General features: G+C 36.7%; 1 protein-coding gene across 1 annotated transcript in view; it reads right to left on the reverse strand.

Annotated features, from left to right (window-relative positions):
* UTRN (utrophin) overlaps window positions 1-26,263 on the reverse strand; it is a gene marked incomplete at both ends in the record, with an annotated part of 425,527 nt that overhangs the window by 128,903 nt on the left and 270,361 nt on the right. The window contains 2 exons of the mRNA XM_084229017.1: window positions 7,512-7,668; window positions 21,446-21,618. Of these exons, the coding sequence (XP_084085143.1) occupies window positions 7,512-7,668; window positions 21,446-21,618 (330 nt within the window). The remainder of the gene's footprint in view (window positions 1-7,511; window positions 7,669-21,445; window positions 21,619-26,263) is intronic.

Genomic DNA, 26,263 nt, shown 5'->3' on the forward strand with positions numbered 1-26,263 from the left:
GGTTCAAACCATATTGATGTTTCAAATATCAGTTCTGTAGACATTTCTATTATAGAAGAAAGTGATGCCAATTTGTGAGTCATTCAATTCAATACATAATAGAGAGATTTTGAGTAGAGACTTTGCTATGGGGCTGTCTGCTTGCTCATCAGCCAGGACTGAATCTTTTTTCCCCTAGAGCATCAACCCTACTAACTACTTTTCTTTTCTGCTTTGTTTCTATCTATAGATTATTTGTTGTAGTTTAAAGTTCATCTTTGTTATGTTTGGTTTTCTGGTTTTTATATATATAATTGCTGGGTGTTCATTTTTATATATATAATTGCTGGGTATATATACCAGGGGGTCTGAAGTATGACCTTACAATATCAACCTAACTGGAATTTTTAGAGTCATCACATAAATAGTTTATATATATATATATATACACATATATAAATATATATAATCATATATTAATATATAACATATATAAATATATATATAATATGCCTTCGGGATACAGCCATGAGCACTGAGCATTTCAGTATAGCAATTGTTAAAATATGACACTGAAGAGTAGAGGCTGTGTCTTATTGCTCTTTACATATTCAGCATCAATTTCAATTTACAAGGCATTCAGTGAAGAATATGGGTAGAGCTGGCTGGCTAACTGGCTGGCTGGCTGGCTGGATGAAGTGACTGGCACTACCATTATTAAAGATTGGTTATGAAAATGTGTTATTAAATCACTGATCTACATAGTAAGGATTATCATATAGAAGTATAGGTAGAAATTTTAAGACTTTGAAAATATGAGTTCTCATCTAGAAACCCAAGGATCTGAAGTGACTGCACCCATAAATCTGAGAAACCAGTCTTTTAACACAGTTATCGGTTTCACAGTAACCATGGAAGCAGACATTTGCATGACCCAAGATAAAACCATGCAAATGTAAATGTAAGAAAATGTGTGTTAATTTTGTCCTTTTATTTATTATACAGCAGCAGTCAAATATTGCCTTTACGTAATTATATTCACAGTTAAACATTTATAATTTGCCTATTAATCTTTGATAAACTAGCTGAAGACAGTGCTTGCAGATATGTCTTATGGGCTTGACCTTACCAAGACAAGCTGTTTTCTTTTATTAAGAACAAGAAATAAGTAATCTTCCAGTCTCCAGGCTCATATTTTATTCTATATAACTTCTCAAAAATATTATTTCAATGACTTCATCCCATTTCCTGAGTAGTTGAAGTTATCTTTTAAGCATTAAGAGGCTAAAATAATAAAAGTAAGTTATGATAGCCAAAGTTATGGTACTCAAACATCATAAATTAAAAGGAAAAATACAAAATATGGACATGGAGTAACTAAAATTAAAAATATACTAGAAAATATAAGTCCTAGTTTAAAGGCTAACTCCAACACATATTGCTTATTGAGTACACACTATCTGTACTATGCTAAGTGGTTTGTATATACAGATGGGCAGAAATTGAACTGAAGATTGAAACAATATGCCCTAAAGCCTCACTGTGGCTGTGTAGTGAATGGGAAAGATGAGAATGTGAGAGGTTCAATAAATTTCAAAACAGGGGATTACATACCAAACATAATAACATAATAAACTTAAGATTAAAATACAAAAAAAAAAACCCAACTTTGTTTAAAATAATATTCCTCAAAATTTAAATTTGAGCTTATTTATGTAACATCAGTATGGGTGGTTTTAGATGTATCTTGTGGATGTATAATTGTCTTGTCTACAACAGGACATACGGTATCTCTTTTTATATTGATCTTTTAAAAGACTATGCACTGGCATTCCAGAATTGCATTTATGAGATCCTATCTCATGGAATAATTAAGAAATCAGCATTACATTTCTTTGTCTCTTTTAGAAAAAGACAATTCCATTTGGCAATCTCTAGATATTCTAATTTTGTGCTGTGATATTTTGTCAAGTAATTCAACTTCCCTAAGTAGTACTGTACTGTTCAAAACAAAGGAACTCAGACATCTACGTGAAGATGAGAAAAATGAGTTAGAAATCAATTATAAGCTCCCCCTTTTTCTATGGGAAATTTAGAGAATAACAACTTGCCTAATATTAGGACCAAGTCATTTATGGGTTGATTTTGATTGATTCTAACTACATACTTTAAAGTCACAAGGAAAGAATTTTCTGAAGTCAAAAAGATTTTTCAAACTCTATTATGATAAAGGATTAAAATAGAAAGAAGTCAGAAAAAATTAGTTTGGAACAATAGACAAACTAAAAAAAAAACTCGGTGCTAAATTTAGTGTAAACATACATGAGGACTATTTAAAACTGTATCATAATACTACAACTGAAAAGTTCTATAATCTGTTAGATAAAAAAGATTGGAAATAAATGTGTGCATGAACTGAAATCACGCCTGATCATGCCTGAATTATAACCAAGGGATCAAAGTTGGGGTGGGGGGTGTCTAAGAAATGGAGGTTAGGCAGACATCCAGAGACTTGGGAAAGCAACGTGCAGTCCACAGCTTGTTGGAACACAGAAAAGGGACAGGAACTGTAAGTTTCAGAAAAGTAAACAGAGACTCAACCCTGATTCCATGTCGACAGGAGTGTCTGTCCTCTCTGTAGAGTCTCCCCCACATCTTAGAAATTGCCAGACAAAGTATATATATTTGTTGGGAGTGAGAGAGGAAGGATGAAAACTCAGATTCCATTAAACCACACTGTCATCTTATTTTCTTCCATTATACATAGGAGACTGGACTAAATTACTTCTTATGTTCCTTTTGGTTCTGAAATTGGTCCTAAGTTGTTTGTACACACCACCATCAACAAGGACCCCCACCTCCCTGCCCTCACACATACTAGATTTCTCCAGTGAAAAAAAATCTCAAGACAGGGGTAAAGAAGTCTTGAATGATAATGAAAAGGATAAATTGCCCTGAAACAGCTGTCCTTGGACACCCAGAGGAATTCTGATTTTAAGAAAACATTGAGGATCAACTGGAGAATTAGCTTAGAAAACTGGCAAGGCTGAGGTTCAGCTACAGTACTGTTCAATGATTATGGTGGGCAAAGTCCAATAAGAAAGGTAAGCAATTTGGGTAGATGCCACATATTTAAATATTGCCCCAATCGTTATTAACACAGAGTGATTTAGTCTAATTATAATAAATTATAATAAATTATAATTTATAAAAAATGTATTTGGAAACAGGGTTTTTAAAGAGGCAACTTAGTTAAAATGAGGGTGGGTCCTAATCCAATAGAACTGGTGTCCATCTAAGAGGGTATTTTGAGCAATTTTAAGACATGGATATTTACAGAAGAAAGAGGAGAGACAGCCAGGGGAGAAGGCAACCCAAGGACAAAGGGCCCAAAGAGACCACCAAGCGGATACTTGATCTTAGACATCTTGCCTCCAGAAGTATGAGGAAAAAAATCTCTGTTGTTCAAACCAAACAACCAATGCATGAGCTTGGTTTTGGTGGTCATAGCAAAATTAACATCCATCACCACAAACTACTCTAAAATACATTTCCTAATTTATTTCCCCTAATATCTCAGCTTGCTTAGTTCTCATAATTATTTATGAAACTCTTCTCAAAACACTGATAATATATAATATTGATAAATCCTATCATTTTGGATCATTAATAAATTGGTAAACAGACTAGGAAAGACCACAGTGACTCTAGCAGTGCTAGTCATGTGATTTATCTAACACATAAATTCAGAAAGTCAAAAGAAATACAGACCATTAAATGGAAACACCACTCATTAATGAGAACATCCCTCAGTGGTTCAACAGTAGTCTGGATCAATAGTAACCTAGGGGGTCTCCCCAGTGGCGCAGCAGTTGAGCACTGGGTTGCAAAGCTGCTCGCAGCCTCTGCAGCGCCAGTTCAATCCCCGGCCGCCGGGTGAGGGTCATGGCGCGCAGACCTCTCCTGCCACCCGCTGCTCTCCCCAGCATTGACTTGTCAGTCTGCCTGCTCTGCTCCCTGCTCTGGCTCTGGTGAATCCTCTCACCCTCCCACGCATCTGACTGTACCCAGTGCTTGTATAAATAAATAAATAAATCTTAAAAAAAAAAAAAATAGTAACCTAGGTTCAGATGTGGGCACCAAGGAATTTAGAAAGCAGGAATAATCTATATCTAACTTGGACTATTTCTCTGCCCATCTCCAGCTAAGGATTCAATGATCCGTAGATTTATCTAAGATTCAATGGATGAAAAGGATGGGAAGTCATGACTGCATTAGAATCCCTAATTACACCACATTGCCCTACTCGTAATCATTATTTTGACAACTGGCTTTCTCTCCAACTTATGATGATTTTATCACGCATGTAGTTAATACTCCATCACCCCAGCCTCTCAGCCACTTGCCCTGCTCTCCTCCACCAACCTTGTTCTCCTCCGATAACCCTGTTCTCCACCCAGCTGTGCAACTTACTGTTAAAAAACACCAGATATTATCCTTAGCAACATCTTATGGAGTCCATAAACTCCATTTCTAGCATCCCTTCTCTGACCTCCACCTGCTTCTCTACAGGATTTCCCCTCCACAAGTTTCCCATTTGAACAATTCTGAATTCCACTGAGGTGTCCAAGCCACTGGCAACACAAGCTTTTCCATCTCTCATCTCTCATCTCTCCACATCTCCCCTTACTCAACTTCCATTCCACATGTGATCACTACTATAACTTCCTAGTATTTCTTTAAATCTCTTGTAATTTTATCTCTCCCTTGTCCCTCTCTTTCTCCTTCACATTTGTAAATTCAGTTCTCCAGTTAACTCTTCCCCTTCACAGAAGCAACTAAACACAGATGAAGAAAAATATTGACATTAGCTGTTCTAACTTCAAGTTCATGAGAACTGAACTCAAGCTGGCCCATCACACCACCTGTGGTCTTGTTATACATTATTAGCTTATGAACTCACTCACTTTTGCACTATATTTTCTATCTTCCCTCTACTCAGACCTCCACATTTTTCTTCCTATTCTTATATTCAGTGGATGACTCTGCTTCTTATTTCATTGAGAAAATAGTGGTAATAAAAAGAGAATATCTATGCTATGTATTATTATATATTATCAGACTGTACCCATATATTTCACATAATTTTTTTCACATAATATATTTTCTGTTAAAATATATGAACTCTTTGTCCTCCTAATTAAGCCCAACCACTCCACTGACACAATGGAACCCCCCCATCCCCATCACTGTTCTTGCATGGCCTCATCTCATCTATATCATTGCCTCCCACCACTTCACAGGATCATTTCCATGAACACAGATACGTGTTGGATGGCAAGTTAATAAGGTAAAGCATTTAAACACTTTACAAAACCACTATTTCACCCCACATTCTCCGTCTAGCTATTGCCTCAATTCTGTTTCCTTTGTTGTAAAAAAAATCCATGGAAGAGTTTTCTAAATGTCCTCTGCTCATATTCTCTCTTGAATCTACACCAATCCTAATTCCAGCTCCATCATGTCAATGAACTGATTCTTGTCAAGGTCAACAAGACTGTTTTTAGCTGGTCAAGTCAACTTCTTAGCAATATTTAATGTTTGTGATTATACCCTCCATCATGACATATTTTCCTTTGATATTCTAGATTGGTTCTTGCTTCTTCTATCTTTTGGTTCTGCCTTCTCTCTATATCCTTACAATCTCTAAAGCTAGGGTGGCTCAGGGTTCATATCCTGGAATTCTTGCTTCTTTAGATGACCTCAATCAATTCCATGGATAATATATATGCTGATAATTGATCCAGCCCTGATCTTTCCCCTAGCTTTAGACTTAAATATCCAGCTGTCTATAAACATCTTAAGCTTAAAGTATCAAAAAAACCCAAAAAACAAAAACCACAACTCTTGAATATCTATCCCAGATGCTCATTAAATATGGCCTGTGTCTTTCTGTTCCCTTTGCCCGAAGAGTTCCTTTCCTTATTCAGGTCTCCATTCAAAAACCACCCCATTTACCATCCTGGCCTTCTCTACATAAGTCTCACCTCCTGTTGCTGATAGTGTCCCACCCCCCTCTCTCTCCTGATCTTGCCTTACTTCTTTATGGCACTTATCATGATGGGATACATTATCGCATACAGTGCTCCAAGATGGAGCACTGATTGTGAAGTACAATCTAAAACAAGGTAACCGTGCTGGTTACCAGCACTTACAGAGCCAGCACTTACTACAAAGACTTGCTGAGGTCAGAAGAGGAAAACCATTTTGTGCCTCAAGATTTAATTGAAACTAGTAGCACATGGCTGCAGGCAAATTATATTCCTTACAGAGCAATTCCATTAGAATGCTTTGTAGTACTCTATTTCCTCACTAACATCTGACTCCATAAAAAGGACACAATAGTTAAGAGAAGGGAAAGCTGGAGGAAAAGTATGAGGAAACATTTTCTTAAATTGTATTTTAAAATATTCTATCATCATCATCATTATTATTGCATATTAATTTTGCACATTATACACCAACAGTATTCCCTTTCCTTATCTGAGTGCTATTTTTCTAATACATTCACTTTTCAAGTAGAAAAACAAAAATAACCCAAATAATAATTTAAACAACCTAGTCAAAGGGTTTGAAACAAAGTAAGGTTTAGTCTTCTAATTTTGCACTGAAGCAACTTATTACACAGATGTTATCTTCTTTAGATGATGCATGCATCATGTTTATCACTCCTTAAAAGTGAATAAAATTCTCACATCACATTATATGGATAGATTTAGAATGATAACTTGCATTGTATGTAAAGAGTAGAAGCTATATGACAAAACAAGCTAATAAGCAATATATGAGATAATGGATAGGAAGGAATATTAAATAAACTAATGGAAAGTTAATAAGGCAAAATATTTAAACAATAGATCTAGTAATTTAATGTGTCAGTTGATAACATTTCAGCATATCTTTTAGTCACAGTGAAAACAAATTTGCAGGGACAGAAAATTGAGCAGATAATAACACGATTCAGAAAAATGAAACATATCAATCGTTATAAATACAACAGTGTTCATTTGAAGACTTAAATCTATTCTATTTTCATACTACCAAATTCCTTATACTCTTTTTTACGAACAAATTAGTTTGTCATTTTTATGACTTTATGATTTCTGAACTTAAGGTTAGCTTGTATTGAAAATGTTTCCTCCAGTATATTAACATTTAAAATCAGAAAATTAAATTTCATTATAAGTTAAGAGGATTATTCTGCAGATATCTGTAATGTCTGAAAAAAAATTTAGGTAAAGATGAAGAGACACATTCATTTGAAACAAATGCAAGTAATGCATGAAATTTAAATGCCAAGATACTGACCTCTAGAACAAGGGTGGGGGAACAGTGATACTGGTTCAATTCTAATGTATATATAAAAGTATTCTTATATCTAAAATTTTATCTTGAGTATTTATTTTGCCATAATTGAAATGAAAACAAAACAAAACAAAACAACCCACCCCCATCTCATGTGGGCAACTTACTTTACAGTGATCATACTGGAGCTGTAAGGCAGGAACATCCCCCCCAATGGGCATTTGCTTTTTAAGCTCTTCATCTTTAATATTCAGCCATTTGATCAGTTCTTCTAAAGATGTCAGCAACCTGTTCCACTTCTCAGCACTGGCCTCCAAATGAGCCCTGTTGAGAGAAAACGCCAACCACATTTCAAAGCTTGAATTACCTTAAAAGAATTATATACTTTCTTTCAGCCTAGTAATCTTATATGAACATTCATACCCAAGAAAGAAGTCAACCCTTTGTAAAAGAAAAATTTCACATATGAAAATTATAGTATTTATTTAGTTATTTGACTAAGGTAGAATAGGTTGCTTGTGGTTATGGGAATAACCTGAATATTTGTAATATTTATTGGTAATGTATATCAAAATAGTAAAATATATACCTCCATACTACAAAGGCATAAATCTGAAGCTTTCAAAAAGAATGTTCACAATATAATCCAAAATTATAAAGCAATTTTAGTAGTTTAAACATAGTGCATATATGCACATTCCAATATAATTTCACTTATATATATGAAGAGAGATAGAGAAAAGGAAATTATACACAAATAAAAGGTTTAGAAAGTACATACCAAGTGTGGTTACTGCTGAGAATACTTCCTTCATTTAAAAAAAATTTTTGTACATACGGACTATTCACAACAGACTGTACTACTTTTTTTTCCAACAACAAAAAAGCCCATTAGTTTTTTTAGGAAAGAAAATTATTAATGTCTTAATTTCTCTTATAACCAAATAGATTGAAAGCAGAACATCACCAACACGTATCATAAAAAATTGAAAAACAATAAGGAATTGCTTAGATAGTACACTATTTGGTATAAGACTGATAGATGCCCAGTGATGAATGCCCATTAGGAATCAAAAACAACTGGATATAAATCACTGATTATAGTACTTTGTACTCTGATTTAAAGGTGAGGCTTTGGTTCAATAATGTCTTCTGGTTTTAACAAAGAAAAGTAGCTTCACATTCCTTAATTATGAACTTCACTAACAAGGAGCCAGGCTTAGAAAACTGTTTTTATGTGATTAAGTTTCCAGTAAGAGCAAAAACCCCTGAGAAATATAAGTAAAAACAAGAATTTGTTAGTTGCCCTTACTAGGAGGAAATCCACTAATCTAGTCTCAAGCCCACACCACTTAAACTGCATCAGAAAGGAAGAACTCCACAAATTCAGGGAATCAGCATTTACTCAGGCCTGCATTACTCAAAGGACAGACCCTGAATGTGGACTTAGGTTAAATGCCCAATACATGAAATTAAGTTACCTCAAGTGTCCCTGTCCTTTCAGGTTGAGAGATTAGGTTTCACATCCCAAAAATATGCTCACCTTACACTTGGTATTAAGATTCCACTTCCACAAATACACTCCTTTACTGAGTGGTATGGGGGCCCCCAAGCAGGCACAACTACTACTACAGCCTCAGCTCTGTCAGCAATTTCCTTTATGGACATCTGATCTACCTGAGCCTCTGTCTCAAAGCTGACAATGCTGCTCGAGTTAATTTGAACAAATATTTCCCCACTGGTCTCATTAGGTGGTGCTCTCAGTAATAAATATTGAAAAATACCGTAAGTCTGTATTGAAAAGTTCATAATGTTTTCAGAAGAACTAAAATTCTTTAGTTAATCTAGTTTTTCTCTAATTTATAAAATAATGACCACAGTCTAACAGCCAATATTTTTGGCTGAAAGAAAAAAAGTATGAGTGATGCTATTTCTAAAATACCATGAACTGGCTGGCAACCAGTTCAGCCAAAAAGCCAAGGATCCTACAATATTTATACTTGCTTTCTCCATCAGCTAATTAAAAACAAGCTATCCAAACTCCAAAATTCTATGTTTAATTCAAAGCAGCTACAAATGAAATAAAAATAATGTGTAAATAAAGAATTCTGAAGTATTTAACAATTTGGAGATTATATGATTAAAAATTTTATTTTATTATCTTGCATTTACAATGTTTTCTATTTAGTCTACAGGTGTTATCAATGACCTCATGTAACAAAATTGTGATTTAGCAAGATCCCAATTCTGCTCGACTGACAGCTTTCTTGTGTTCATATTGAATAATTTTAGGGCAAACTGCAATTACCTCACCCTAACAACAATTTCACTGTGACAGAGAAATAATTTCAATTATATTAACTGAAAATTCTCTTTGCAGTTACAAACCATTTTGCCACAAGTATAACTACCAGGCTATTGCAATTTCTTTCCTGCATTTTAAAACACACACACATTACAGCTGGAAATCACAGACTATTTGATCCTCTACTTTCAATGTGTGTAGCTTAAGTCTCTAATCAATAACTAAACCAATTGTTACATTCCTTTGAAATCCAGTTACACACAGTCATTGAATAGAAGAGCATACAGATATCCTTTCCTACACAATTAACTATTTTGACTGCACAAGAATAATGATACTGGTCATTGAAACTTATGGTACTCAGCACCTGAATCACTGTCTATAAAAATGAAGGCAACATTTTTAAAGAGAGATATTGCAGTGACTTTGAAATAAAAACAAACCAATATCAATATCGGTTTAAGTGTGTCTCTACATCTTTCTTCTTCCGCAGTAAAAAGAAAGCTGATCTGCAGAATCTTTGCCTGGAAAATCTGTTCTGGTTACTCTCCAAAAGATTATAACTATGTGTTTAGTGGATTACTACCATATGCCCAAATAAATGCATGCTTCCGTAGTAGCCCTCAGTGTTCTTGTTTCAATGTCATTCTTTCATCTTCCAAGATGAAAGCCTTTTCTTGGGCTATGGCTTGAATCCTTTGCAATATATTAGAAATCTTAAATTTGTGTTTATTAAGTTGTTCCTTCTCACTTTTACTTTAAATACTGTAAAGCTTTTACTTCTCCGAGACTAGAGATAACTAGTCACCAATCATGCTTGCAGAATCTTAAGACATTTCTTTATTTAACAGATATTCATGGAAACTCACATTTGGGGGAATTGACATACTGCACTAACTCCCAACTGCTTCAGTTCCTTCTTTGGGTATTTAACGTGCAAACAATAGATACTGTGGCTGAATGTAGTATCAACATAGCATGGGGCCCACTGCCACACAATATGCTTCACACAGTTCTCTCTTCCTAGCTTGAATAATGCATTGAACAACTACAGATATTTTTAAGTGACCAGTTATTTTAAAAAATATAACAAACACAAAAACGAGTTAGGGGGTCAAGTTCCACAAAAATGGTTCTTCATCATTTAAATAGAGTAGAAAAGGACTGATGGAGAAACCTGAATTAATATCTATTTTTAATGAACAAAAGATTTTACCTCTCAAGGTTTCTCCAAGCATGCTTTTATTATTCCCTCCACATGCAGATATGAAAAATGGAGGAAAGTGTGGGTGAATAAGGAGGGGCATTTATTAAAATGAAATACAGTTGTTCATTTATTCAACACAAACAGGTATTTGTAGAGCACCAGCTCTGACACCAGTCACTATTGTTTCATAAATAGAAAGTTTTAGAGTTCCAATGAAGAGGAAGACAAATCAACTAAATATACCCTGAGATAGGACACAGCTCTGTGAGAAGTATGGTTCAGAGAAAGAAGAAGCTGCTCAGAAAGCGTGGTAAAAATCTGGGGTCTACACAAAAGCCATTGCTTTCATCAAGGACAGCATCTGAAAGGACGGACAGGAACTTCCCAGCTCTACCTGAAGACAAGCAGAGAGACATTGGAAAGCAGATCTACCAAGAATATAAAGACCCAAATTAAGAGGGGCCAAGACATACTACCCCCCCATGTTCTGTAAAGGCTACCCAGAATGAAATATCCAACTTGGCCCTCTTACTCCCTAACCACCTATGTTCTTTCTTTTCAGAAAAAGAAAAGAAAGGTTTATGGTAAAATCTATAGATTATAAATTGAGTTATAATGAAAGAAAATACCTTTGTAACACCACAGTAACAGGAAACATTCAAAGAGGATTATTCCTAGTCTCAGAAAGGGAATTAATAGGAGAAAAGGGAGAAGCCTTCAGAATTCAGATATCTATGTTGAAAAGAACACAAAAGCTGGGCTTCCAGTAAGGTGGGCACCAGCAACAGGAGGCTCCTTCCATTTACATTTAAATAAATAAGATGTGTGATTCAGTTTATCAGTTACAGTAGCCACATTTCAAGTGCTTAACATGCCACATTGGGATAGTAGCTACTGAACAGCTAACACAGAGAATTTCTATGATGGCTGAAAATTTTATTGAACAAGAGATACAAAGGCAGAGGACAGCAGTAGTCTCTCTTCCTCCACTAGATTTGGGAAAAGGAAATTTCAGTCATTTTACAATATGAATAGCACAATCAACTAGCTAAGGTTAAAAGTGGTGTCAACGATACTATAAAATGTTGTAACATTAGATGTAATGATGATGTAAAAGGTTAATCTCCTCTAAGCACTTTTAAAGGGTACTCCGGATTTTTAAGAGGATCATAAAAGAATGGGAAGATAGAATTTTATCTTGTGCTCTGTTTTCATTAGATTGGACAATTTCACTATCCTCGGAAACCCTATGTTAATAAGGACCTGCATTAAATATCATTAAGCCAATAAGTGGCTATTTAACATAATCCTAAATTAAATAGACTTAACATAAAAATCTACCATGTACCCAAATTTATTAGTATATTTCCAATTCACATTTTCCAGGAAGAAAAAATATTCCCGAAGTTCCCAAGAGCCTATATCTCCTTTCTAAAGTTTCAAATCATAAGAGTCCTTAATATTGATCTAGGTGAAATATGTCTTTGTATGTAAAGTTTTTTATTGCAAAGTAATCTTTGGTGCCTTGGATTTCAGTATTTAAAAAGTTTAATTATAGTTATCTGAAAAGACTATAAACTATTACTGAAGATATTAGCTCAAGGTATTGAGCCACATGTTATTCCACAGTTTCAGTGACCCCCTGAGGTGGAAGGAGGCGATATCCATAAAGCACTTCATGTTGTTCTAGCACATGCATGTTCAATAAATAATAACCTATCATGATCTTTGCAGACATTCCTTTTTTTTTTTTTTGAAAAAAAGATGAATTAGAATAAATGCTCCCTTTCTCTAGCACAATTAAAGTAGCATTGAAATACAGAATTCAGAGAAGGGATATTTATCTAATTATCACATTCCAAGAAAAAAAGAAGCAAGGCCACCTGCAGAGAGAACAGTTTGGGAGTGGTTTGGGAGCTAAAGAGAAATCAAAATATTTTAAAAGAGCCATGTGCTGAATTTGATAGAAATCATTCAGAATCGCAATATCAACTCTAAGTGGAGTGTCAAACTATCCTGGAAGAAATGCTATCATGTTTTACTTTCTAGGATAACACTAGGCAGCCCAGAATTAAGAGCAGATGAGAGAGGAGGTGGGGTTATCTGAATGCAGTTTCAGAGTTAGGAAAAGTAGACAGAACATTGAAGGAGGAGTGGAAATTTGAGTTCCTGATGTGTTTGAAAATGGTTTATGATTGGGCCTCCCCGGTGGCCCAGCGGTTGAGCGCTGGGTTGCTAAGCTGCCCGCAGCCTCTGCGGAGCTGGTTCGATGCCCGGCTGCTCCCCGGCCACCAGAGGAGGGTCCCACATGGCACGCAGACCTCTCCTGCCGCCCGCTGCTCCCCTCAGCAGTGTCCTTCGGTCCTTCTGCCTGCTCTGCTCCCCGCTCTGGCTCTGGTGAATTCTCTCACCCTCCCCCGCTTCTGACTGTACCCAGTGCTTGTGTAAACAAAACAAACAAACAAACAAATAAAATAAATAAATAAAAACATGCCTCTATTTAAAAAAAGAAAATGGTTTATGATGGAATCCAAGCTGGGTAGAAAGGACTGATGGAGTCTGAAATGACAAAAGATTTTTTTAAAAGATTTATTTATTTATTTATACAAGCACTGGGTACAGTCAGAAGCGCAGGAGGGCGAGAGAATTCACCAGAGCCAGAGCGGGGAGCAGAGCAGGCAGAAGGACCGAAGTACACTGCTGAGGGGAGCAGCGGGCGGCAGGAGAGGTCTGAGCGCCATGTGGGACCCTCCTCCAGTGGCCGGGGAGCAGCCGGGGATTGAACCAGCGCCGCAGAGGCTGCGGGCAGCTTCGCAACCCAGCGCTCAACCTCTGTGCCACCAGGGAGGCCCTGAAACAACAAAAGCTTTAAGCAGCTAAAGAGCACAAGAAAGATAGGTGGGTTCAAAAAGAAGGAGAAATTAAAAAAAAAATAACTAAGAAGTCCACAAATGTAATAGTAGAGGATGTGCATTTTTAAACCATCTAGTTGGAATACCATAGATGAATTATAGATTCAAGATATAACTATAAGATTAGGCAAAATGATACAGAAGGTCTGGTATACATAAGTTATGGAGAAAGTACCTTCCCCATAAGGCCCATAATTTTAACATGAAAGAGCTGTTTTACTTATGATATTGTAAATAATTCTAATTTGATATAACACAGGGCTCTTCTCCAATTGACCTGGCAAGACCAGTGACAACAATACACATGGCGGGTGGCATATAGTGAATAAACTGTGTGCTCTGGAAAACAGTATGGAGAGGCAGTTATCTCAGAGATGCCAAGATAACATGGGACGTTACTGAGTCCCATGGATGGCCAGGTCTGTGGGATAGAAACAGCACAGGGATAAAAAGATAAAGTAAAAAGAAATTTAGAAGTAAAAACATAAAAACTTATAAACATGGACACTGATGCCAAGCACCACCGTGGAGGAAAAGCTGATAACTGGATATGCCCGCTCAGCTCACCCTGCCCTTTGAGAACAGACTTGCAGAGACAATTCTTTCTCCTCTTCTCACCACCTTCTACCAGTGACTCCTGGTAATTCTGCTCATTCTAGAGTCCAGTTAACAACCCCATTTAGTTCTCATAGCTTCCTTCTCCACCGATGGTCATTGTCAGTAATTAATAGGACACAGTTGTAGATTACTGGCCATACTTTCATTTTGCACTTGTTCAGAATCCACCCAGTAAAGAGCATTGTCATTTGTTGGGACTTTCTCAAAAATTCCCCATATTAGCAACTATGATAGGGAAAGACGAGGCAGGGAGAATTTCTACATCTTTTGGACGAACTATTGCCAAACAAATTCAAGTTCCTGATGTGACTGAAAATGGTTTATGATGGAATCCAAGCTGGGTAGAAGGGATTGATGGAGTCTGAAATGATGAAAGATTTAAGCAGCTAAAGATCAGGAGAAAGATAGGTGGATTCAGAGAGAAGGAGAAATTAAAAGAAAGCTAAGAAGTCCACAAAAGTAATGGTAGACAATGAGAAGAATGTTTAGCAATTCTTTAGTGCTAACCATGTGCCATTGTTTTAGGATTTTAAAGAGATTAATTAAATTAAAATTCAAAACAACCCTGTTAGGAAGTTATTCTTATGATCCTTATTTTACATATTTTATATACTTATGATCCCTAATTTACACACTGGAGGTAAGCAATCTGCTGATCATGGCAAAGTAGCTAATTGAAAAAGGCAGTGTTTGAACTTAGGCTGTCTACCACCAGAATATGACATTATTAAATGCTATATGATGACCTCTGAGGTATCCTTTGTACATGATGGTCTATTACTGAGAATAATAAACCACTTTCTGCTGCTATGTGTCCAAGTAATGATGAATGTTAATATAATTGCTTTTGAAGTGAAAAATGAAAAAATAGTATCACCCACTTGTTTAATTGAACATATTAAATCTATAGGAAAGCACAGAGAGGTCAAAATACATACAGACCTACCCCTCCAGCTATTATAAACTTACGATACTATTATGTGTAATAACATAGATATATAGCTATGTCTTCTGTCTCCTCTGCCCTTCACAGAATTTATATAGAAAACAAGACTGAATACTGAGTTTCATTTCCACTTTCTTTCCTATTCTAACTCTTGAGTCCTCTGCAATCAGACTGTCCCCTCCACCCAAACATGGCCCTGGCAAAAGTAGCCAAGGCCCTTCTACCTGCTCCTGAACTCTGCAGCCCTGACCTTACTCTCCTTCTTCAAGCAGCCAACGCTACTAAGCCTTTCCTTCTTTCACAATCTCCCTTGGCTCCTGACAGCCCTCCTCTTCCAGGACAGTCACTTCCTAGGTTCCCTTGCAGGCTTCCCTTGTTGATGCCTACTCTTTACGTAGTAGGGTTTTCCTGGGATTCTTTGCTGGGATTCTTTTCTAATTTTTCACCTACTTGCCTGCAGGCAGTGCTCACCTGTCATCTCTATCTGAATATTCCCCACCCCACCATTTATCTAATTGACCTATAGTTCTCTTTTGAAGAACAGATGAGCGTACGTGGCTATTGGTTATTCGTAACAGGATGTCTCCTCCATGCCTCAGTCTCTCTTTTCTTTCCAAGATATTGAAAAGGTCTTTTAATAGCTCTCCCCGTCTTCAGAACTGTGTTAATTTAATGCAACCCCCCCATATGTGAACAGAAGAGATCTTCCCTAAACTCAACTAAAAGTTCTCAAATTCCATTGATTGCCAGTGGGATGGAGCATAGGTGTTCAAGATTGTGCCTTACTTCTCTCCCCCTTTTTTCTTTCTAGCCACAATATTCCCACTACACCAGCAGCAAATTCTATTCTCAGCCAGAGTGAACCTTATTAACTATTCTTTGAAAACTGTTATTTTGAGTCTCCTGCTTAGACACTCTTCTTCCATCAATCTGGGGGAAAATTACACATCCTTCAAGGTTCTACTTAAGAATCATGTCTTTCATAAAGCCCTTGACCAACTGAGGGGGAAGTAACCACTTCCTCCTTTGGGGTCACTCTGACTTGCAAGAACTGTGAACCCCTAAAGACAGGGGCCATATCTAATAGATGGCTAGAAATGCCTTAAACGTGAAAAAAAATGATTAAATGATTGAGTAAGTTCCTGCATTTGCAGAGGTGGGTAATGAAGCTAAAAATTATTTTAATTAATTATCAAATTAATAACACATTATATTAGACTGTTTGATCTATCTTGATCAGAAGCTCACTGACAAATGCTTATTCTCTAATCTTCCCAAAACAGCATTCACTGACTTATTTATTAGTATTCCAACTGGAGCTTATGAATTCTTTCTGTCCAACTCATAATTAAATATGATTTGATAGGCTTAGGTACTGACATCCAGGAAAGGTCAAGGAATTTTTTCGATTTGTAATGATCTTTTCATGATATGGACATTGGTTGTTTTTTCTTTCCTAAAGGGCTCATCCTCTACTTTGAAAATCCCAGCACCACATACCCAACCTACACCAGGGCGAGCCCTGTGTCTTAACTTATTAAGCTAGATGTTTGTTTTGCTAGCATCTCAGTGACTGTTTTTCACTATGTTGACATTTTAAATATTTTTATTTATATTTATGGGTAACATAAATTGCAACTCAGTAGGAGGGGGTCAGTTTAAAATTCAATTGTAAATAAGTACACATATATTCTCTCACTGTACAATACTCCCTAATATTCATCTCATTAAAAAAGAGAGGATGCTTATGCTCAATCATTTCCAACAGGATATTTATACAGGCTTCCATGGTCATGCTACATTACTTCCTTCTTTTAGTAAAAAAAGAAGTACAAACCTCTCTCTATGAGCCCCAGAAGAATAAAAATCTTTCAGGGCATGCTTTCATAAAGATTTTCTTTAAGTCTTTACAAATAATATCATTGATGAATTCTTCTTATAAAGTAGTTCCATGAAATTAGGAAACCAATAAAAGCAGATCCACTAAGATCTTTTATGTATAAAAAATAAACAAGATGCTACATTGGACACAGTTTACACAGACTATGAAGTTATCAGATCATTTACTTCAATCTTCAAATAATCATATGGGTTAAATATCTATATTTTCATTTTTAATGCAAAATTTAAGGGTCAGAGAGACCATGTGACATAACCACAATCAGAAAGTAAATAGCAAAGTCAAGGAGTCAAATTCAACACTATTTGGAATAGGATGTACTTTTTCAATACATCACACACTTTCTTTTCTTTTTTTTAAAGATTGATTTATTTATGCATACAAGAATGGGGGTATAGGCCAGAGGTGCAGGGGGGTGAGAGGATTCACCAGAGACAGAGTGGGGAGCAGAACAGGCAGATCTACTGAAATATACTGCTAAGGGGAGCACCAGGGAGTGACAGGAGAGGTCTGCTGCATCATGTGGGTCACCTTCCTGGCTGGGGATTGAACTTGTGCTGCAGAGGCTGCAGACAGCTCCACAGTGCTGTGCTTAACCCCTTGCACCACCAGGGAGGCCCCCATCACACACTTTATTAACATAAAAAGACCATAAACAGAAACTGAAAGAGTTTGCAAACACTAGAATGCCCCTACAAGAAATGTGAAAAGAAGATCTCCTATCTAACCAGAAGAGAAGAAAAAGCCACAAAAAAATTAAGGGCCTCCCCAGTGGCGCAGCGGTTGAGCACTGGGTTGTAAAGCTGCCCGCAGCCTCTGCAGCACTGGTTGGCTCCCCGGCCACCGGCGAGGGTCCCACATGGGCACAGACCTCTCCTGCAACCCGCTGCTCCCCTCAGCAATGTACTTCGTCAGTCTACCTGCTCTGCTCTCCCCTCTGGCTCTGGTGAATTCTCTCACCCTAAAGCGCTTCTGATTGTACCCAGTCCTTGTTTAAATAAATAAATCTTTAAAAAAAAATTTAACAGGGAATAGACAGTGAGAAAACTAAAAACAAAGTGGCAGCAGCAAATTCTCATATGTCAATATTTACTCTATAAATGGACTGAATTCACCAATCAAAAAGCAGAGAGTGGCTGGTTGGATCAAAAAGCAAAGCCCAACATTTTGCTTTCTTCAGGAGACAGATCTGAGCTCCAAAGATAAACATAGCTCAAAGTAAATGTTTGGAAAACAAATGTATAAGTAAATGGGTCCAATAAACAGTAGGGACAGCCATACATACATCAGATAAACTTCCAGCTAATAAATGTAACACAAGGCAGGGATAGACATTATAAAGTAATGAAGGGGTCAATACAACAGGAAGATATTATACTTATCAATATATATTATGAACTAAAACTATCACTGTCATCAAAGATAACATGACAACATAGATAGAAAACAATGAAGACCCCATTAAAATCTACTAGAAACAATAAATAAGTATAATGAAGTGGAAGATTGCAAAATCGATTTACAAAGATCAGTTATATTCCTATATGCAAACAATGGACAATCAGAGAAAGAAATCAAGCAAACAACCCTTTTTAATATCACTTCAAAAATATATATCTAGGAGTGTACTTAAAAAAGGAAGAGAAGGATCTGTACAATGAAAACTGTAAGATATTGTTTAAAGATATAGAAGGTGACACAAAGAAATGGAAAGATATTTCCTATTCGTAGCTTGGAAGAATTAACATAGTTAAAAGTGCCATCCTACCCAAAAGCAATAAACAGATTCAATGCAATTCCTACCAATGTGCCAATGACATTCTTCTAAGACACGAAACATTATGAAAATTTATGAGGAATCACAAAATACCCCAAGTAGTCAGAGTATTGACAAAAAATGTAAGAATAGAGGTATCAAATGCCCAGACCTAAAGCTATATTAGAGAGCTACAGTCATCAAGATAGTATAATGTCAGAATAAAAATAGACATACAGACCAATGGAATCGAATGGAGAGCCCAGAAATAAACCTGTATTTATACAGACAATTAACCTATGACAAACGAGCCAAGAGTATACAATGGAGAAATGAATATCTCTTCAATAAATTGTGTTGGGGCAAACAGTCACATGCATAGAATTAAACTAGACCACGATCTTACACTATAAACAAAAATTAACTCAAAATGTTTTTAAAGACTTGTATGTAAAATCTGAAACCATAAAACTCATCGAGGAAAACACAGGCAAAACACTCACAGCATTGGCTACAGCAACGTATTTGGGGACTCAACTCCAACAGTATGAGAAACAAAAACAAAAATAAACAAATGAGACATCAAACTAAAAAATGTCTGCACAGCAAAAGAAACTATCATTAAAATGAAATGATGCCCTACTGGAAATGAGAAAATATTTCCATATCATACATCTGACTGGGGGGTAATAAACAAGATTTATAAAGAAGTCACACAACTCACCAAAGAGAAAACTAAAAACCTAATCAAAAAATGGGCAGAAGGGTTAAATAGGCGCTTCTTCAAAGAAGACATACAGATGGCCAGCAGATACATGAAAAAAATGCTCATCATCACTTATCATCAGGGAAATGCAATCAAAAACATAATGAGCTACCACTCACACCTGTGAGGATGGCCCTGATCAAAAGGATCAGAAACAAGCATTGGTGAGGATGTGGGAAAAAAGGAACCCTCTTACCACTGCTGGTGGGAATGAAGACTGGTCCAGTGACTTTGAAAACAGTATAGAGATTTCTCAAAATATTGAAAATAGAACTACCCTGTGATCCAGCATTTCCACCGCCAGGTAATCACCAGAAGAATGCAAAAGCACTAATGTAAAGGCATATATGCTCTTTGATGTGTAGCAGTATTACGTGCAATAGCACCTTATGGAAATAACCAAAGTGCCTAAGGACAAATGAGTGGATTAAGAAGCTGTGGTATCGATACACAGTGGTATACTACCCAGCTATTTAAAAAAAAAAAAGAAGAAAAGAAAGATTAACTCAACATTATGGGCAGCACAGGTGGAACTGGAGGTGATTATGCCAAGTTGGGGTGAGAGGGGGGGGACAGAAGAAGAAAGACACATGCCTGATAATTTCACTCGTGTGGAACATGGTGGAAAAAAGCAAAGGGTCAGACAAAACCAAACCAAAAACCGAGGTGTCTGTAGAGGAGGGGAAAGATGGAGGGGCAAAAAAGAACTGTGGTCGAGGATTATGGGTGCCTTGGTGGTAGGTGTATTGTGGTAACGTATATCTGAAGAGGTGTGATTCTATAGCTCTAAATCACATACAGTGTGGTAAGCCATTGTGACATCAATAAAAGGATTATTTTAAAAATGCAGATTTATCTTGAAGTAGAGCTTAGCATGCATTCTGAAATAGAATTTAAGAAAGTTATCCTCTGCCTACAAAACATTTTTTAAAAAAAGAACTAGGGCTTTCTAACATTCTTCTTTTGGGTCTTTGCCAATAACAAGTCCTCAGTTTCCTCTAAACTCATATCCAATTAGGCATTGTCCATCATCTATTAAATATCGTTCTAAAATTCCTAATTCCAAATAACATCAATTTGTCACAACAGGTATTTTTTCAAGGTCCTTTCTTAGTCAGCATTTTGGTTCTCAGACACATCCTTATTTAATTTTACTTTCTCCAAATGCAGACATGAATCATCAATTTTCCATTTTAGTGTCCATAAGGGATGTTTAATTTCTATAAATACACCTTAAAATTAGATATACCAACAGCATGATGAAGCAAAACATGTTCACTGCCAAGAGTCAAAAAGCTACGGATTCAAATCCTGGCTTGGCTTTTACTCCTTATAACGATTAAGTTTCTCATGTAAGATAGGATTTTATCATTTCTCTTACTAGGATTTAATATTAAATATATATTTATAAGGATCCTAATGCAGTGGTTGGTCAAGGTTAATACTCCATAATTAGTAAAAGTGGTAATACTATTATTACAAGCATTACTAGTTTTGAAATAAGTTATAGTTGGTACAAAATACTATACATGAATAAAGCTAAAACTAAAACCTCCCCCACAAAACAGTCTTTACATTTAAATCTATTAGTGAGAAAGCAGCATAATGGTTAAGTCTTCCTAGTCTCTATTATATCAATACAAACTCACAAAAATCCACCTCCCCATTATTTTGATATTGAATAATCTGACCTGATGCTGGCAGATTTTGCTTTCAAGTCATTCCATCGTTGGTTCATATCGTCCAGTCGATGTTGAAGCATGGTAGCCTCTTCAGAATTTCCCAAAGCTTTTACCATCTTCTGCCTGTTTCCATCAATGCTTTTAAATATATCATTATGGGCATCAATTTCTGCCTGGATGTCCTGAAGAGAAAAAAAAAATAAAAGCAAAAAGATAATGCAAATGTTATGTACAAGTGTCAACACTGCTTGGAGTTGGAGTTGCCGTACATATTGTTTTTAATATAGTCCACAGATTAGTTATTTCAAGCAAAATAGTGAATTCCACTGTAAATATAATAGACACAAAGTTTTCCCCCATTCTTATTTACAAATAATAGTCTTTAAATCCTCAATACACCGATTGCCCAGTTTTTCAAAACAGAATGTACAATCATCAAAATTTCATGTATTTACTGGTGGATGTTAGTATTTTAGATTCAATGAGCAATTTTCAAAGTATTACATTTTTTTGTCAAATCATTAAACACTGCTTCATATCCCAATACTACTTTTTCTTCCCAATACACACAGGCAAACATCCCTCAAAATTCTACAGAGATCCCTAAGACATAACATAATGTAATTGTATTTTTCTCATTGAGACAAAATAATTATTCCTTCTTTCAATCTAATAAAATTTTGAAAGTTATAAAAGAACATTTTTCATTAAAATTTTATCCCCAGTAATAGAAACTAATCACAAAATAACACTCTATTAAATCCATAAATTATTTATTTTTATAAAGTAATTTGAGTGTACTTTAAGTAAAACGAGAACTATTATTCATAACAAAATTTGACTCATGCTTTGAGGAAGCATAATGGCAATATGAATCAAAAACCTTAAAAATATTGAAATGACCTATCCTAGGAACACTTATGTATATACACAGGTTGGTGTTTATATTGGCATATGTATTTGTGTATTAATGCATGCACACATATACATTAAAATACTAAGAAGTAACCCAAAACAATGTCATGTCTGCTTAGGATTAAAGTGATTTTAGTTTTCTTTGTATACTTCTCTGAATTTCCAAGTTTCCATAAAAAGCAGCATTTTTAATTCAGTTTAATTATCTAATCTAATCTAATTAGATACATTTAACAAATTTAAAATCTACTAAGTCCTATTGATTTTTAATACTCCTCCATCACAACACTGCCTAAACAGTTGTCTGCATTGATCTAGCCATCATGCTTGCTTCCTGATAAAATGGAAGCGATCTTGTTATAGCTAACTCCAGTATGACAGCCAGGAGCACCCAGCAAATGAGTGTGAACTTACAGAAAAGCAGACGTGGGGTGGGGTGAATCTCCCCATGACATTCACTGGTAATGAATATTGGGACAGTGTTTCACAGAAAAAAATATATATACTTTGGGTAATGAATCTGAATTATAAAAGGAGCACAAACTCCAGCAATAAAGATTTATTATCCTTCTCATCTACTCTCCTTGACAAACCTCAATCTTCTTTACGTTTTTTCTAACTCTAAATGAGCACACTAAAAATTCTGACAACTAAGCCTGCTTTTATTCACTTAGAATTCACTACACATAAGCAACCCACATATCCCATCCAGTAGCAAATTTAAGGGTCAGCCTCTAATGAGGGTTCCTTGGGCAGCTGCAGATCCACTAGCCAGAGAAAGCACCAAAAGGCCTTTTGCACCTACTGCTCTGGCCAGCACTATAAGGCAGAGTCACTTACATGGGGGCAGGAGGGTAAGGCCAGAACCACTGTAATAGAACCTCCGAGATGTGTGATATTGTAAGGAACATGGGGTAACTCAGGCTCTATCTTTCTTTCCACTGCCAGCCTCTACAGCCACCACCTATTGCTTTGTTTTTCTCCCAGGTTTCATTACCCAAACGTGATAGTGTGTTATTGTAAAAAGTGCTTAGGAGGGCCTCCCTGGTGGCGCAAGGAGTTAAAATGCAACCTACGGAGCTATCCGCAGCCACTGCAGCATGAGTTCGATCCCCAGCCAGGCAGCTACCCACATGGCACAGCAGACCTCTCCTGACTCGCCCGCTGCTCCCCTCAGCAGTGTATTTCAGTCATTCCTCCTGTCTGTTCTGCACTCTGTCTCTGCTAAATCCTCTTACCCCCACACCTCTGGCCTGTACCCCAGTTCTTCTGCATAAATAAATCTTTTTTTGTAAAGTGCTTAGGAGCACAAGCAGGAGGCACATGCACCTATAGATAACAGATACCCAGGCTGAGAAGGCAGACATTATGGGGACTAGGAGGCTTGGTTGTTGGTCTGCCCCTGTATCCAGTCCCCTGCTTCAGCATTAAGGGAATGTCAGCTATACCTAAGGTTCTATGATTCTTTTTCCATTTGCCTGAATTAACAGTGAACTTGCCCAGCCCGGGATGGTTACCCAATAGGTATCTGATGGGGTCAGATTCCAGAAGTGGGAGAGATGAGCACAGTCTCAAGGACAGCTTCTGAAAAGCATGTGCTCCAAATATGTGAGTCCACTGGTCTCTGGCAATCTCTGACCCTAAAGACACAGCCAAATCAGGTCTCCCTGCAAAGTGCGACCTGGTACACACAGAATTAGGGTGATCATGGAACAAACAATCCGAGGTGGTTGACGCTTCCTCATTTCATGAGCATCCCTATTCCAGAGAGAGCAGGGGAGCCGGCTCAGGGCCAGATACTGGTTCCAGGCTCTGGGATGGGCAGTGCTATGCATGGGCACTGCAAGCTCACTACCATCTTAGTTTGGAGAGCTCCAAATAGAAATTCCCAGTGAAAAAGGAAAGTTCTGCCGACAGGTTCTTTGGTGTCATCTCCCAACGACAGTTTTATCTTTTAGGACGGAACATCTATTTTTGAGTCCTGAAATGAATTTTAAGAAATCTAAAGAGACATAGTAAGAGATCAGTAGTTCTAAGCTTGCACTGTATAAGTGTGACAGTCACCTTTCTCAAGAAGCTTGGCGACACAGTGAACAAGGCATTTCTTTGCTCTCTACTGCCAAGGAGGAACCTGGCCTCAAATTTTTCTGGGCAGGTTCCTAAACACCAGGATCACTCAAACACACCTAATATCACAGGCATCTTCAAACTACAACCTCCTGACAAGAGCCTGACCTATTTGCTTCCTTTCATATTCAAGAAGCATAGAAAACCAGCCAGTCAGGCATTAAGATCCATAAATAGTTTTCTAAGTTTTATCAAAGCATTTTACACCACCAGGAAATCTGGATACCAGGCTCAGGAAGGAAATTTGGCTCTTCACCTCTGATCAGATGATGCCTTTTCCAACCCAGGCACAACGATGGAGGCAAACAGAACTAGGTCACAGATCCAGATGACGAGTATAAATATCTCTATAAAGTTTAGGTTTGGAGCACTACTGGTGACCACATATTCACCCTGGAATGTAACATTCAATATGTGGGAAACCCTTCCACACATGAACCTCATCAAAAGTAGGAAGAAGCTCAAAACAACCAGTGATCAAAGAAAATCAGCATACATTATATTGGCTTATTTAACATTTGGTGGCACATTTATTTGGCCAAGTGTATCAGGAGTTTCTAATGGAAAAAAAAATCATTTTTAAGACCTCTTCAGTATCCTTCTTACTCTCTGTTACACAGAACGAGCCTAATGGACAATAGTTACAGACAGATGATAGATTGATGGCGGTGATAAAGAAGGAAGGCAGATGGACAGACAGACGGACATAAAAATGTATGAATAAGCACATCTTGACTGCTTCATTGATTATCACATTAGCCCTTGGAGTGCCAAGAAAAATCAGACAAATAATCGGGAAGGAATGTAGCTATCATTTTGTTTAATCTCTTCATTTAGAAAAATGTAACATGGGGAATCTGAAATTATTTAGGCTTCTGCACTGCAAAGCTTTGCCTGTTCAGTGGAAATTCAAAACTACATGCAGCTAATGAATCATGCTCCTTCATAGATCAATAGGCAATGAGGCACGGGTTTTAAAGTCAAGATGCCAGCATGAGAGGCTGTCAGGTCACGACCCCAGTGGAGCACCACATACTGAAATGAATTCAAGTTCTGTGAAAGAGGGTTTGCCTTCACTGCAAAATGGGAGGCTTCCTGCAAAATGCTCAGCTCTGTCACCTGCAAGCCTTTCTGAACAGTAAGTGGCATAGCCACACCAATCATTAGTTATATAAGCTGGTCATGTGCACAGAGGGGCCACCACAAAGTATCAACCAGTCACACTAAGATTTGGAAACAAAACAGGAGAAATATGTTAAGGTTTTACTTGAAAGGCTTGAAACATACCAACAGCATAAGCATATGTAGAAGGTTAAAAACAGCCAGGAGTTAGAATAAGAGGACTGTATATTTTCCTCTAAGTTAAACACCAATGGAAGTGTAAAGAACCTTCCAGAAGATGGTCACCAAAACTCACAGAGATTACTGTGGTCTTTTTTTGGAATCAATCTCCACTATGTGGGTCAAAATAATTTCACAAGTATAGGAAAACATTTGTTTATTTACTTATTTAATAATCGATATTTTAGTATTAATTTAACCCTTAGCTAGGCATTTCTTTATAGATATGTCCCCTGGAAATATTATCTACAAACACCTTATAAGGTATATTATATATATTTCCTCTCTTTACAATATTCTATAATCAAGAAGTGGTGTGACTATGTAAGCAAAAACATTTTTTTTAGATAATAATAACAGAACTGTTTGAACCCTCTGAGAGGAAACAGAGATGACAATAAGACCACCAGGAAATGTTCAACAACCAAATTGGTGCTAGAAGAG

Source organism: Talpa europaea (genome assembly GCF_964194135.1).
Source record: "Talpa europaea genome assembly, chromosome: 2".
Taxonomy (NCBI): domain Eukaryota; kingdom Metazoa; phylum Chordata; class Mammalia; order Eulipotyphla; family Talpidae; genus Talpa; species Talpa europaea.